The sequence below is a fragment of the Taudactylus pleione genome, unplaced genomic scaffold, assembly GCF_031769625.1.
Source record: "Taudactylus pleione unplaced genomic scaffold, aTauple2 ptg000066l, whole genome shotgun sequence".
In the NCBI taxonomy this organism is placed as follows: Eukaryota; Metazoa; Chordata; class Amphibia; order Anura; family Myobatrachidae; genus Taudactylus; species Taudactylus pleione.
Window position 1 is genome coordinate 33,405,394 of NW_028284468.1, and position 17,115 is coordinate 33,422,508.

General features: G+C 41.1%; 1 protein-coding gene across 1 annotated transcript in view; it reads left to right on the forward strand.

The window, feature by feature from the left end:
* CIITA (class II major histocompatibility complex transactivator) overlaps window positions 1-17,115 on the forward strand; it is a 121,516-nt gene that overhangs the window by 54,890 nt on the left and 49,511 nt on the right. The window contains exons 8-13 of the mRNA XM_088466838.1: window positions 8,004-8,060; window positions 8,826-8,918; window positions 9,007-9,111; window positions 12,907-12,966; window positions 14,046-14,183; window positions 15,426-17,013. Coding sequence (XP_088322964.1) covers window positions 8,004-8,060; window positions 8,826-8,918; window positions 9,007-9,111; window positions 12,907-12,966; window positions 14,046-14,183; window positions 15,426-17,013 — 2,041 coding nt within the window. The remainder of the gene's footprint in view (window positions 1-8,003; window positions 8,061-8,825; window positions 8,919-9,006; window positions 9,112-12,906; window positions 12,967-14,045; window positions 14,184-15,425; window positions 17,014-17,115) is intronic.

Sequence of the window (17,115 nt, forward strand, 5' to 3'; positions counted from 1 at the left end):
ATCCCTGTAACACAGCCCCCCTCCTCTATAGTAACCTGTTTCTCTATCCCTGTAACACAGCCCCCCTCCTCTATAATAACATATTTCTCTATCCCTGTAGTAACACAGCCCCCCTCCTCTATAGTAACAAATTTCTCTAACCCTGTAGTAACACAGCCCCCCTCCTCTATAGTAACATATTTCTCTATCCCTTTAGTAACACAGACCCCCTCCTCTATAGTAACATATTTCTCTATCCCTGTAACACAGCCCCCCTCCTCTATAGTAACATATTTCTCTATCCCTGTAACACAGCCCCCCATCTCTATAGTAACATATTTCTCTATCCCTGTAGTAACACAGCCCCCCTCCTCTATAGTAACATATTTCTCTATCCCTGTAGTAACAAAGCCCCCCCTCCTCTATAGTAACATATTTCTCTATCCCTGTAGTAACACAGTCCCCTCCTCTATAGTAACATATTTATCTATCCCTGTAACACAGCCCCCCTCCTCTATAGTAACATATTTCTCTATCTCTGTAACACAGCCCCCCTCCTCTATAGTAACATATTTCTCTATCCCTGTAGTAACACAGCCCCCTCCTCTATAGTAACATTTTTCTCTATCCCTGTAGTAACAAAGCCCCCCTCCTCTATAGTAACATATTTCTCTATCCCTGTAACACAGCCCCCCTCCTCTATAGTAACATATTTCTCTATCCCTGTAGTAACACAGCCCTCCCTCCTCTATAGTAACATATTTCTCTATCCCTGTAGTAACACAGCCCTCCCTCCTCTATAGTAACAAATTTTCGCTATCCCTGTAGTAACACAGCCCCCTCTCCTCTACAGTAACATATTTTTCTATCCCTGTAGCAACACATCCCCCCTCCTCTATAGTAACATATTTCTCTATCCCTGTAGTAACACAGCCCCCCTCCTCTATAGTAACATATTTCTCTAACCCTGTAGTAACACAGCCCCCCTCCTCTATAGTAACATATTTCTCTATCCCTGTAGTAACACAGACCCCCTCTATAGTAACATATTTCTCTATCCCTGTAACACAGCCCCCCTCCTCTATACTAACCTGTTTCTCTATCCCTGTAACACAGCCCCCCTCCTCTATAATAACATATTTCTCTATCCCTGTAGTAACACAGCCCCCCTCCTCTATAGTAACATATTTCTCTAACCCTGTAGTAACACAGCCCCCCTCCTCTATAGTAACATATTTCTCTATCCCTGTAGTAACACAGACCCCCTCCTCTATAGTAACATATTTCTCTATCCCTGTAACACAGCCCCCCTCCTCTATAGTAACATATTTCTCTATCCCTGTAACACAGCCCCCCATCTCTATAGTAACATATTTCTCTATCCCTGTAGTAACACAGCCCCCTCCTCTATAGTAACATATTTCTCTATCCCTGTAGTAACAAAGCCCCCCTCCTCTATAGTAACATATTTCTCTATCCCTGTAACACAGCCCCCCTCCTCTATAGTAACATATTTCTCTATCCCTGTAGTAACACAGCCCTCCCTCCTCTATAGTAACATATTTCTCTATCCCTGTAGTAACACAGCCCTCCCTCCTCTATAGTAACATATTTCGCTATCCCTGTAGTAACACAGCCCCCCTCCTCTATAGTAACATATTTCTCTATTCCTGTAGTAACACAGCCCTCCCTCCTCTATAGTAACATATTTCTCTATCCCTGTAACACAGCCCCACTCCTCCATAGTAACATATTTCTCTATTCCTGTAGTAACACAGCCCCCCATCCTCTATAGTAACATATTTCTCTATCCCTGTAGTAACACAGCCCCCCCTCCTCTATAGTAACATATTTCTCTATCCCTGTAGTAACACAGCCCCTCTCCTCTATAGTAACATATTTCTCTATCCCTGTAACACAGCCCCCCTCCTCTATAGTATCATATTTCTCTATCCCTGTAGTAACACAGCCCTCCCCCTCCTCTATAGTAACATATTTCTCTATCCCTGTAGTAACACAGCCCTCCCCCTCCTCTATAGTAACATATTTCTCTATCCCTGTAGTAACACAGCCCCCCTCCTCTATAGTAACATATTTCTGTATCCCTGTAGTAACACAGACCCCCTCCTCTATAGTAACATATTTCTCTATCCCTGTAACACAGCCCCCTTCTCTATAGTAACATATTTCTCTATCCCTGTAGTAACACAGCCCCCCTCCTCTATAGTAACATATTTCTCTATCCCTGTAGTAACACAGCCCCCTTCTCTATAGTAACATATTTCTCTATCCCTGTAGTAACACAGCCCCCCTCTTCTATAGTAACATATTTCTCTATCCCTGTAGTAACACAGCCCCCCTCCTTTATACTAACATATTTCTCTATCCCTGTAGTAACACAGGACCCCACCTCTACAGTAACATATTTCTCTATCTCTGTAACACAGCCCCCCTCCTCTATAGTAACATATTTCTCTATCCCTGTAGTAACACAGCCCCCCTCCTCTATTGTAACATATTTCTCTATCCCTGTAGTAACACAGCCCCCCTCCTCTATAGCAACATATTTCTCTATCCCTGTAACACAGACCTCCCCCTCCTCTATAGTAACATATTTCTCTATCCCTGTAACACAGCCCTCCCCCTCCTCTATAGTAACATATTTCTCTATCCCTGTAGTAACACAGACCCCCTCTATAGTAACATATTTCTCTGTCCCTGTAACAAAGCCCCCCTCCACTGTAGTAACCTTTTTCTCTATCCCTGTAACACAGCCCCCCTCCTCTATAGTAACATATTTCTCTAACCCTGTAGTAACACAGCCCCCCTCCTCTATAGTAACATATTTCTCTATCCCTGTAGTAACACAGACCCCCTCTATAGTAACATATTTATCTATCCCTGTAACACAGCCCCTCTCCTCTATAGTAACATATTTCTCTATCCCTGTAACACAGCCCCCCTCCTCTATAGTAACCTATTTCTCTATCCCTGTAACACAGCCCCCCTCCTCTATAGTAACATTTTTCTCTATCCCTGTAGTAACACAGCCCTCCCCCTCCTCTATAGTAACATATTTCTCTATCCCTGTAGTAACACAGCCCCCCCTCCTCTATAGCAACATATTTCTCTATCCCTGTAACACAGGCCCCCTCCTCTATAGTAACATATTTCTCTATCCCTGTAACAGCCCCCCCCATCTCTACATATTTCTCTGTCCCTGTAGTAACACAGCCGCCCTCCTCTATAGTAACATATATTTCTATCCCTGTAGTAACACAGCCCCCCCTCCTCTATAGTAACATATTTCTCTATCCCTGTAGTAACACAGCCCCCTCCTCTATAGTAACATTTTATATATCCCTGTAACACAGCCCCCCTCCTCTATAGTAACATATTTTTCCCTGTAACACAGCCCCCCTCCTCTATAGTAACATATTTCTCTATCCCTGTAGTAACACAGCCCCCCTCCTCTATAGTAACATATTTCTCTATCCCTGTAACACAGCCCCCCTCCTCTATAGTAACATATTTCTCTATCCCTGTAGAAACACAGCCCTCCCTCCTCTATAGTAACATATTTCTCTGTCCCTGTAGTAACACAGCCCTCCCTCCTCTATAGTAACATATTTCTCTATCCCTGTAGTAACACAGCCCCCCTCCTCTATAGTAACATATTTCTCTATCCCTGTAGTAACACAGCCCTCCCTCCTCTATAGTAACATATTTCTCTATCCCTGTAACACAGCCCCCCTCCTCTATAGTATCATATTTCTCTATTCCTGTAGTAACACAGCCCCCCATCCTCTATAGTAACATATTTCTCTATCCCTGTAGTAACACAGCCCCCCTCCTCTATTGTAACATATTTCTCTATCCCTGTAACACAGCCCCCCTCCTCTATAGTAACATATTTCTCTATCCCTGTAACACAGCCCCCCTCCTCGATAGTAACATATTTCTCTATCCCTGTAGTAACACAGCCCCCCTCCTCTATAGTAACATATTTCTCTATCCCTGTAACACAGCCCCACCTCCTCTAGTAACATATTTCTCTATCCCTGTAGTAACACAGCCCCCCTCCTCTATAGTAACATATTTCTCTTTCCCTGTAGTGTACAAGTGATTATATTTAGCCTAAATATAATCACTTGTACATCACCTACTAAAACATATAATCAAATCCCAATAAATTACAAGCTTCATGACTTACCTACTTGAAGAAAGCTCCTTCTGGCTGCATCTTCCGGATCGGCTAGCCAGCACTGCTTCTCATGCGCCACAGCTTCTCTCCCATGCGGCGCGGCAGGTGTGACGTCACGCACGCTGACATTTTTATTGAACAAGGGGACTGAAGGGGACGAGCGGAGGCTGATGCTGACTACCTGCAATCAAACAGGTAGTCAGCGTGGCATGCAGGTTGGAGAGGGCCCCCTCTTCACCCGAGGAGGGCATAGTGCGGGCGGCTGGAGCGGGCCCCTCTTCACTTGAGGAGGGCATAGTACGGGCGGCAGGAGCGGGTTCCCTCTTCACGCATGGAGGAAGTAGCGCAGGCAGTAGCAGCGGGCTCCCTCTTCACGCATGGAGGAAGAAGCGCAGGCAGTAGCAGCGGGCTCCCTCTTCAGTCATGTTGTAGCGCAGGCGGCAGACAGTAAGATTGGGCTCCCACTTTACTCATGGAGGGACTGGGAGTAGCACCAGTGGTAGAAGAGGGCTCCCTCTTCACTTAAGTGGGCAGTAGCAGCCTAGCAGGAGTGTAATCACAGCCTGATTGTACCCCTTGGCCGCGGGTGGCACCGCCGGATGGCGCCCCCCCCTCGGCTGGCGCCCCTGCGAGTGTCATCCCGGCCAATGGGTAGATACGCCCCTGAGGATCAGTAATTTGAATTGGGTGCTGGAGGCTACAGGGAGCCAGTGTAGGGATTTGCAAAATGGTGCAGGAGTGAGAGAGGAAGATCAGTCTTAGTGGATTGCTACAGTAGATAGGAGATTGCATTAGCCAAGGTTTGAGATGATGAGAAAGTGTATAAGAGTTTTGGTAGCATAATTGGTATTCTAGGCACTGTAAATAGAATTGTTTATTATAAAGTATGTTTTATGCCTACACTTCTACACACATTCATAATATTTATTCCAGAGCTCGTTTTAAATCAATTCCTTAATGAAATAAATTAATATTTGTTTCTTTATGGAACCATAATTTAATATAGGTTAATTAATTAATAAATAAGAAATTGCTATTGCTCATACAGTATAATAAGTCAATACTGTCTTGCTAATATACAGTGCATCCGGAAAGTATTCACAATGCTTCACTTTTTCCACATTTTGTTATGTTACAGCCTTATTCCAAAATGGAATAAATTCATTTTTGTCTTCAAAATTCTACACATAATACCCCATAATGACAATGTGTAAAAAGTTTTTTTGAGATTTTTGCAAATTTAATTAAAAAAAAAAAAACTAAGAAATCACATGTACATAAGTATTCACAGCCTTTGCTCAATACTTTGTTGATGCACCTTTGGCAGCAATTATAGCCACAAGCCTTTTTAATATGATGACACAAGCTTGGCACACCTATCTTTGGGCAGTTTCGTCCATTCCTCTTTGCAGCACCTCTCAAGCTCCATCAGGTTGGATTGGAAGTATCGGTGCACAGCCATTTTCAGATCTCTCCAGAGATGTTTAATTGGATTCAAGTCTGAGCTCTGGTTGGGCCACTCAAGGACATTTACAGAGTTGTCCTGAAGCCACTCCTTTGATATCTTGGCTGTGTGCTTAGGGTCGTTGTCCTGCTAAAAGATGAACCGTCGCCCCAGTCTGAGGTCAAGAGCGCTCTGGAGCAGGTTTTCATCCAGGATGTCTCTGTACATTGCTGCATTCATCTTTCCCTCTATCCTGACTAGTCTACCAGTTCCTGCCACTGAAAAACATCCCCAGAGCATGATGCTTCCACCAGCATGCTTCACCGTAGGGATGGTATTGGCCTGGTGATGAGCAGTGCCTGGTTTCCTGCAAACATAACGCCTGGCATTCAAGCCAAAGAGTTCAATCTTTGTTTCTCATGGTCTGAGAGTCCTTCAGGTGCATTTTGGAAAACTCCAGGCGGGCTGCAATGTGTTTTTTACTAAGGAGGGGCTTCCATCTGGCCACTCTACCATACAGGCCTGATTGGTGGATTGCTGCAGAGATGGTTGTCCTTCTGGAAGGTTCTCCTCTCTCCACAAAGGAATGCTGTAGCTCTGACAGAGTGACCATCGGGTTCTTGGTCACCTCCCTGACTAGGACCCTTCTTCCCCGATCGCTCAGTTTAGACGGCTGGCAAACTCTAGGAAGAGTCCTGGTGGTTCTGAACTTCTTTCATTTATGAATGATGGAGGCCACTGTGCTCATAGGGACCTTCAAAGCAGCAGATATTTTTCTGTACCCTTCCCCAGATTTATGCTTCGTGACAATCCTGTCTCGGAGGTCTACAGACAATTCCTTGGACTTCATGCTTGGTTTGTGCTCTGACATGCACTGTCAAGTGTGGGACCTTATATAGACAGATGTATGCCTTTTAAAATCATCTCCAATCAACTGAATTTACCACAGGTGGACTCCAGTTAAGCTGTAGGAACATCTCAAGGATGATCAGTGGAAACAGGATGCACCTGAGCTCAATTTTGAGCTTCATGGCAAAGGCTGAGAATACTTATGTACATGTGATTTCTTATGCTGGGCATACAGATATCTTTCAGATATCTGTTCAATCTGGCTGGTTGGTAATGTATGGGAGCAAATGACAGTCGATCATATGGTTTTAAACACTGGAAATTGGTTAAATTCGTGTGTTTAAACCAATTTGTCTAAACAACCATTTTTGTCTGTTTTACAGTGTTTGTGAGCAAATGGTCTATTGTTATTGGCTCCCATACATTACCAGATTTTCATTTCAACCAGCCGGATTGGACAGATATCTGACAGATAATTGTATAGTGTATGCCCAGCATTAGTGTTTTTTTGTTTTTTTTTTATTAAATTTGCAAAAATCGCAAAAAAACTGTTTACAAGTTGTCATTATGGGGAATTTTGTGTAGAATTTTGAGGACAAAAATGAATTTATTTCATTTTGGAATAAGGCTGTAACATAGCAAAATGTGGGAAAAGTGAAGCGTTGTGAATACTATCCGGATGCACTGTATATATATAATTTATTTTTTGTTAGCTCAAAGTGCAAAATGTACCTGGTTTCTGGTAATTTGATTCTTCAGTGGCAAAGCTGCAGAATACATTATTTGCATTCTTTCAGATTTGTCACTTTTAAATAATGTGGTTTCATGTGTGATTTTGCTGTCAGTACATATCATCGTTTACTAAGTGCACATAAAACTGCCGAAAACATGTGTGTGAATTGTACAATTGTGTGTTACTTCAGCTTTGAGCCAACCCCCTGCCTGCATCCTGGCACTACCCCTGTCATACGAAGCCCCGTCCTCACTAACATAATTCCAAAAGTGGAAATGTCTTTGCCTCCCACAAAATCATCGCACTAATCTCCTGAAATGCTTTGTACTGCTTTGAGCATTTTCATGATCTGAAGTCATTATTTCCCTACTCACATTAAAATCGATAAAGCAGATAAAACGTAGCAAAAAATGCCTCTGACTGTAGTCAGATGCAAGTTAATACAATTAATGGGAGATCTCATAACAACAGTAACCGTTTCCATCATGTGGATATAAAACATATATATCTGATCTTGGTCATAAGAGTTTGATCAGTGAAGTGAGAGCTGGCAGACTGGCTATGTTGGCTGTATAGTTGACCTTAGAAGGTGTCCCGCTATGTACTAGTCGGTCTTTTCATCTGAGAAAATGCTGCCTCCTGTATGCAGGAAATTTAAACCGATGTTGCAGGTACCAGAGGGCCTAAAATCACATCCAGTCTACCAATAAGGGAAGTCACACAAATAACATTACATACAGTATACTCTGTGATAGGTGATTTCCATTTACATCCTGATTTATAATCTTATTCAGGTGTTTCAAGAAGAAATTCTCATTCCCAGGAAACAGCCCCAAAGCGGAGGAAGAAAGGTAAATATTTGGATACAGTACTTATTTTCATGTGTTAAGTAGGTAAGATGCGCTGCTCAGTTCCTGATGTAAAGAAGCATTTAAGGAATTACTTACATCACAGACAGCTTTTATCCTTGGAAACAAGTTCAGCCTGTGTATTCACAACATACACTTATGGGGAGTAAAATATAAGGCAAATTCCATTAATAATGTTTTATAAGTGATTTGCCGTTTACCACCAAATTAAAATAAAACAAACACCTCAACGAACAATACAAAGCATAGGCAAAAACCGGACAGGTACTACGGAATTGTGGATAGATAAATGCAAATCAGCATATCTATATGTAGTATGACGTTTTCAACTGCAGAAAGATGGACTCAAAAATGTTTCAGATAATTAACATGGAAATAAGAATTTCACTCACAACAAAGTATTTAGCCTCCGGTGGAGCTCATTATATATGTTAAAAAAAAATATTAAGGTATGCTTACCTGTTATGTAGTGTTACCACAATCTGGCAGTTCCCACAAAGCACTGCATTGTCCTTCTATTTCCAACTACTGCCAACCTAATTAATGATGATAATACCTCTGCAACATGTTTTAAATTGCCTTACCCTCCCCTGTGTAGTTTACACTTGTATATAATATTTTATGATTATTTATTACATAAATTGGAAAACTACCTCCCAAAATATCTTCCCTCTGCAGTTTATGAAGTTAATGTTGGGTCTCCTTTATTTTGTATTAGTGTAAACTGATTTTTATTTTCTTCAACAGTTAACTCTGCATTAACTCCGAATCACACTAGAAAGCCTTCTTCTCTAGATTTAGCAGCTGCTTCCTGCTTACCTCCATCTACAGGATCACCAGGTGTGTACTGCACGCACCTAGGCTTCACTGCCTGCTTATATGCTTCATGGACAGGTGCTTGTAGATCATTTCTCTTTCTCCTCAGCAGGTAACACATTGCACTCCAGTGCTATGCCTGTGGTTCCAGCTTTCCTGCCATCTTCAGCTCTCAATTTCGATATATTAACTGGTGCAAAAGTAATTTTTTACACAGGTAAGTGTGACATACCTGGGTATAAGTGGTTCAGAAGCAAGGGTTAGATAGAGGTGGACAAAATGATGTTCAGTTCAGGAGCAAGTCAGCTGATCTAGCAGTCAGCTGCATGTATCAGGGAGCTATGCACTGTAAGTGATTACACAAATCTTGCACAAAACTTAAAGGACGGCGATACATTTGTGGGTACTGTGACTGCCTGCTTTTGTGGAATTTGTCTGGCCCACTTATGTATGCACTCTAAAATCCAACTTTTCAGAATTCCATTTGAACAGTTCTAGATTTATAGTCAAATTATTTTTTTTACAGTATGAGGAGATTGATTTCGACTCTATACTATGGTGGTGGCAAGCTACATCTGTCCCATTCTTCGGTGACTACTGGTGTTTTCTCATTGCTTCTATGCATTACACTGGGGAACAGTCAATCTGTTGCCAGGGATTTAAGAGTCGATTTGGATGAATTTTGTGCTCCTGATCATGAATATGTCATGCTTAATTTTCAATTAGCTGTAGTTTTTGAGATATGCATATGTCTTTAATATTTCTGAAAAATTTCATTAAACAATGTTAACAATAGTTAAAAAGATATTTTTTTAATCTAATTAAATTTGATTCGTAAAGTGTTATAAAAAGACACAAGATAATTACATACATAAGTGTTAGGATGCTATGAGAACCGTTTTTTGTAGGATTTTCTTTTGTATTCTTGTTGCGCGTAGTCCCTCTGCAGACTCCAACAGTAATCGGCCATCATGTGACGATCCCACCTTCCTTGTTAGCTTTCTTCCATTATCTGAATATCCTGATGGAACCGTTCACCCTGTTCTTCGCTTAAATCTCCTAGATTATACAGGAAGTGATCTAAATGGTTGTACAAAAAAGTGTACATTAATACTCATGTTGGCACCTACTTTCTCAAAACATTGTCTGCCTTGTGATTGCCTAAAAAATTTTGAATGGCAGACACATAACTCAACCATGCTTCAAATACTGTTTCAGTCATAGATGTGGTAAAATTTGGATTCTTCACCAGTTTCCGTATCTGTCAGCTGTCAAAAATTCCTGCCTTTAATTTTTCAATATTAAGAGATGGAAATGTTCGACAAATATATGTGAAATAATCGCTTGACTTGTCCAATGCTTCTACAAATTGTTTCATTAAACCCAGTTTGATATGGAGAGGCAGCAGTATGATTTTTTTTTCCTGTCAATTAAGGGCTCATGAATGATGTTGGCTTCTCCTATAGTTATATCTTCTCTTGGAGGCCATACGGTTTTGCACGACTATCCCCTAAGCATATGTGACAATGATACTTAGTATATCCACTTTGCTGCCCAAGAAGAGAGTTTACCATTTTCAAATCGACACAAACAGACCACAGATTCTCAGAATAAGCAATTTTTTCTAAGACTAACTTGATATTTTCCTACTGTTCTTTAAGTTTTGTTGAATGACTGATAGGAATCGATGCAAATGTATTCCCATTGTGCAGTAATACGCATTTTAAGCTCCTTTTAGAACTATCCAAAAAGAGCCGCCAGTCTTCTGCTCGATATTCTGGTAAGCCCATCATCTGGAGAAGATCCAGGGTATTGTTTTAATACACAAGATTGTTATCTTGGCTAAAGAACGGCAGAATGGCTTGCTCCCTATTTCGATATGATGTTATAGTAACATCCAGCTCAAGACAGTGCTTTTCTTGAAGTCTGGATGATAAAAGCTCAGATTCTTTTTTTCGATAAATTCAAGTCACGAATTAAATCGTTTAGTTCCTTTTGAGAAAAATTGTCGAGGAACTTTCTTCAAACTCACTTTCATCTGTGTTGTCACTTGCAGTGGATGAAATTAACATTTCCACATCATCACATTCAACTTCGCACAAAGAACTGAATGATGGTAAAGGTAAATCTTCGCTTTGTGCCATCGCGCGCATGCGTGAGACCCGCTACGAGCGACAGCGCCGGTCGTAGCGGGTCTCGATCCAAAGGGGGCGAGCTGTCGATGTTGATTGACAGCTCGCCCCGTTTAGAAGGCGGGCAGGGGGGGTGGCAGCCCAAACGGGGGCGTTCCCATGGGAACGCCTACCGTTTGGGGGCGGCCCCACTGACATCACTAGTGATGTCAGTGGAGAGCTTCCGGCTCAGACAGAGCCAGAAGCTCTCAGGGGCTTACGACAAGGGAGACCCTACCCTAGGGTCTCGTCGTAAGCCCCGATGGTCGCAATGGTCTTGACCATCGCGACCATCACCTTAGGCGGTCGTAAGGCGGTGGGTGTTAACCCACAGCCTTACCACCGCAAAGGAGGATGTCTTCAAAATTCAAGACGTCCTCCCCTCATTCAGACCGACCGCACGCTCTGTGCGACCGGCTCTGAATCGAGGTCCTAAGTCCTTTTCAATCACCTTTAGTCCAGTTGCGGAGTGATTCCATGCAGGTTTTACAAACTTTGTGAGGCACCCAAATCTTGTCTTGCTGGCTTATGTGATGTCCAAAATAAGCCCGATACACTTGTTTTGCAAATACAGTTATATTTTTTCTCTCTTTTGCAACACTATATTTGCCACAAATATAAAAAAAAACCATTAGGGTTGTTAGTACAACATCTCCGAGAAGAACTAATTTTTACGGCGAAAACGTTTTGTTTCACAAAATCAGTGCTTACTCCCAACAAAAGCCGAGGACGTGCTAATTGCGTCACTCGGTCCTCTCTGTTGCTCCTTTCTGTATGCTGTGAGGAGGCGTGGCTGTGGTCTGATGATGTCCCAGCAGGCTCAGCAGTGCATTGCCACGCCTCCTCCCAGCGTTAGTGAGATTTGAACGTGTTATGTGTCTCAAACGTGACCACCAGCTACATTATCACAAATAAAACAAATTCTTGTTATTGTTGAAAGAGGGTAGTTGTTAAAAAAGCAAAACTAAGTTGTTTCTGTTAAGTAAAGCAGACCTAGACTAGTAAGTTACTTCAAATGGAGAGAATAATTGAATTTTATTTTTTGCATTAATTTGAAAACCGGAGCCAATTCAGCTGTAGTGAAGATCGGACCTACGAGTACTCTCAAACCGATCTTAAAACTTTGGCAAGAAAAATATATATTTTTTTGCTCCCCAGTGTTATCCATGTCCTTGTCCTATATTCTATTGTATTGTAAGTCGCCTGTCTAATTATTTGTTTATGTACTTTGCAAGGCGCTGCGGAACACTTGTGGCGCCATATAAATAAAGGATAATAATAATAATAATTTAGTCTGTTTATTGTAATCTGAGGCTATGTAAGTGTACAGTAGTTTCTGTGGTCTAAGACATCTTAACCACTGGAATTAATAACATTCTGTTAACGAGTGTTTTTAATACTAGTAAAGCACTTGTAAACATATGACACTGGTACCTTTCTTTCTGGTATCAGCATACCTGTGACGGCTGTTAGAAGCGACTGCTATAGTTCAGTAGTGTTTGGTTTGTGTTCCACTTTTTGAAATACATTTTGTTCTGTCCAATGTATTTACTGTGGAAAATGTTACAAAGATCTCTAAGTTAGTAATAAACACACTTGAAACGTTTTTGTATATGATATGTGTTTTCACTTGTGTTCTTAGTAGCATTAAAACACTATTGATACACTAGTGGGTACCTGCCCTTACATAATTCCATGTAAATAGCAAGTTCCATTCCACCACATCATATACTCACTTTTATAAAACATAACTAATACAACTGTACAGAATTCAGTAGTTATAAAGTAACCTTTATAGCATATAATAAAATATGTACAATGTTTTGTGCTCTGTTTTCCAGCACCCCTTCCTGCAGTGGCAAAGCACTGTGTACCATCTATACTCCCCTTGTCTTTACCTGGTAAGTTTCTGTAAATTAACAAGCGTGCTCATTAGCAGAGCCAGATAAAAAATGGGGCTGATGGAGATCCAGTTCCGGGTCTACACTTAAAAATAGGCCCATCGTCATGACAGCATGAAGATGACCAGCTGCCTAGCAGGTCACACAGTCAGCTAAACATGCATTTCTAATTTTTTTTATTTTTATGTATTTAGGGAGACATTGGGGCTGACAGTGTATTGGCCACACCCACACAGCACTGGTCACAGCCCCTCCTCTTCTCAGCATAGGCCCTTCCTAATATTCAGCCTCAGGCCCATGTAACCCTGAAACTGGCGCCCTGCACATTAGCTGCTTTTACATACAACACTGGAACGGCCCAAGTTGATGAGAACATGAAGGGCAGGGATAAGGGTACCAATCACACTCTTAACCTCTTGTTGATGAAAAAATAAATCATGTTGTTAATAAGATACAAATAAAAGGCAAATGAAAACATAAAATACTGTAAAGTAAAGTGTCAGTGAAAACAAATTGTTATATATAAGTAGGACCATAAGGAAATTTACAAGGCAACCAAAGCAAATCTATGGGGTCTATTTGCCATGTCATAAACCAAGCTTGGATATTGGTTCAATGGGCTCAATTCAATTGAACATAAATTAAATAGTACCGGGAGAAAGCTCCCTGAGCTAATCAATTTAGCGCGCTGTTAAGGAATTCTTCTCGCACCCCTCCAGGGGCGCGAGCAGTAATCCGACAAAAGTACAGACGCGTTGCTGTTTTCTGCCCTTAGTGCGGCGGAAACAGCATCGCGCCGGGCAGTTTAGTCAGAGAATGCCCGTTCTTGTGACTAAACACCCTGTTTAAGACACAAGGGCCGGGAGAATGGGCATTCTCCGACCTAACAGCGCGCTGAATTGATTTGTATTGAATAGCTCCGGGAGCTCCCTCCCAGCGCTATTTAATTTGCGTTCAATTGAATCAAGCCCTTTGTGCATAATAGTAATGGGAATGTGATTTTATAATGTCTTCGTTTCTAACTCAATATGAGATAATTAATCAGTAACTGAATGTGTTACCATGTTTTCTTCACTTAGGAATCCCTGCAGTCCCTACAAGTACAAGCATCCCAGCATCACCTGATAGGAATTGCTCATCCAGTCCTTTCGCTCCCAATGCTGTTGATCTGCCCAATTCACCAGAAACCGCTTCTATTCGCCAGTGTCCTTCCATAGGTATTTACATTCACTGATTGAGTTTGTATATAGGCAGAAAAATTTCTTTGGTAAAGTATAATTCTGAAAAGTTACATTAAGATTAAATTAAATTAGTTTCATCGTACATGTTACTACAAGTGTTATACCTGCATAATCTTCATTGAATATTTACTCATACAGTTTTTTGTCCATCTGTTTAAAACTTTAAGGAGATCTATAATCAGGACCATTTTGATCTTCCTGTGCCCAACTATGAAAACGGTGTGTCCCATTCTGGCTGTACTGATGTACTGCCAATGTGCATCCAGGACAAGGATACATCAAATGCAGCAGATGTCTGTTTGTCTACAGTCAGCACCTTGCATTGAATGTTGAATAGATTTGTACCTGTCTAGTTGTCACTGGCTGTTACACCAGTACAATGAGGTGCCTGTCATGTGTGATTAGCTCCAAAATTGTAGGTTTTCCCCGGGTATGTCTAATTTCTTGGTTCTGCACCAAGTGTCCTTAGTATAAATACAAAAGAATATTTGAATTAAGGATTTGGCCTTGGTATGTACGAAAATATAGACTGTGCCAAATCAATATAAATCTACTTTTCTCTAATGTAATAAAAAGCAATAAGAGCCCAGCAGTTTTGTACACGTTAATTTTTTTTTTTTATCAATTTCCATTCAGTGTGTTAAAAAATGGGTTGGTAGGGAGTGGTAGGAATGGTAAGGGAGGTAAAAGGAACTGTGCCACGGCACCCAGTTTGGGAACCACTGCTCTAAAGGAAGTTTTTGTAGGTATCTGGATTAAAGATCCAAAGTGCCTAGATAGACATTCAATATGTCGACACCAGGAGGGTTAAGGTTAGGCACCAGGGGGACGATTAGGATTAGGCACTAGGGAGAGGGTTAGGGTTAAGGTGAAGATTAGGCTTAAATAACAAAAAATGTCGACCTTTTGTCCCTGTCGACCTATAGCCTGACTATCACCTGTTGTTGATCTATTAAGTTTCTATTTAGACACTGTCGATCTTCTATACCACAAAAAATATTGTATTGCTATAACAAGCTCTGTAATACAGTATATGCACATTTCACTATATATAATTTTTCGGAATAATGTACCAGGTTAATCCTGATCTTCCCATAGGACCAGCAACATTGCACCTGAGGATGTTGAACTGAGTAGAACGAACAACATTTCCTGTGCCTCTTAAGAAAACTTACTGGTAGATAATATTTAACTTTGTCCTTTTCGGTTTCCTCCCAGAACCTATGAACTCATTTAAAGAGGCCCAGAAGAAGCTATACAAGGAAGCTTTTGCACTGGAAAGTGATGTCCTGTATACTGATGTTGTGCTTGTAAACAGTAGGATCAATCCCAAAAGTGGGAAGTTTGTCAGCAAAACAGCAGAGAAAGAGTTAATAAATTATGATTTGGCTGAACGGAAAATGGAGACCGTTGCACTCTGCAATCTATTTGTGGATAAAGACCGGAAAGTAATGGAAACTAAAATAGTTGCGATAATTGGACAGTCAGGAATGGGCAAAACTGTCCTATGCAAGAAGATTTGCAAGGAATGGTCCACTGGGATGTTTGGTCAGTTCAGCTTTGTGTTTTATTTTCAATGCAGTAATTTAGATGTATGTAAGCAGTACAGCTTTAAAGACTTCCTTTTCCACTTATCATCTTGTCCACAAGAGAGGAATATAGACGTTTACCAGTACATTCTTAGAAACCCTGAAAAGGTTCTCCTTATTTTCAATGGTTTTGATGAGTTTCAAGATTCTGAAGGTCTTCTGCACGGTTCCTTTACTACATCACCGAGCAAAACAAATAAAGTAAAGGAGCTATTTACAGGTCTTTTCCAGAAAAAGCTACTCCGTGGGTGTACGCTGCTAATAACTGCAAGACCCAGAGAGAAATTCAATCAGTACTTTGGAAAAGTAGACCAAATCATTGAAATAATGGGTTTTTCTCCAAGTCAGCTGGAGCAGTACATCAAAGAATATTTTAAGGAAATGCCGGATTTCACGAACGCTCTAGAATGGATTAAAAAGTATCAGTATATGTTCAGCTACTGCTATATTCCTTTTATGTGCAAACTCATGTGCTTGTTTGCAGAAGCAAACTTTAAGACTGGAAACAAAGAACATTGTTTGTCGCTGGCTGCCTTATTCTCGGACTTATTTCAGATAAGTGACGTCACAGGTACGTTTCTTCACTGTGTCAAAAATTCAACTGTGGATTTGTCGCCTCTTGGTTTAAAACCTGTTAAAGAACTGAATTGTGGATTACAAATAAAAGGACATGCTTGCACTGGGGATGCTACTAAGAACGTGCACTCTAATACCCTGAAACAGAGCTTTTTTACAGCTCGTCACATGCTTGAGAAAATAAATGTTAGGAACTTGGTCAGATATATCTCTTTAGATCTTAAAAAGAGGCGGAATCATGAGTGTTGTCCAGACATGGTACGTAGATTCATGCTCGGTTTGTTGTTTCATGAAAACACAAGTTCTTGCTCAAAATGCTTTAAATATATCCGAAGGAAACAAAAGAAAATAATAGAGTATTTCAACGCTCTGCGGATTTCTGAGCTTGGACCTCATCAAGTACTTGAACTTTTACACTGTGTTTATGCAACGAATGACCAGCGCCTTATGCGTTGCTTGGCCTTAACCCTCCAGGACAAACTCTCGTTTGCGGATACTAGACTTACCCCTCCTGACGTTTATGTGTTAAAGCACATTTTGAAAAAGTCAAAAGTAAACATATCCCTGGATATCAGGAAGACAGGGATCGATCAAGAGGGATTGAAAGAACTGGTACGTCTCAAAAGCATCACATCATTCAGGTATGTTTTTTCTTATACCATCATATACCCTTGTTAGTGGTTGCTTCAATTATCTTGCCCCCGGGAGAAAGTGCGACTGTAAGCTCCAGCCTCGCGGCTAAT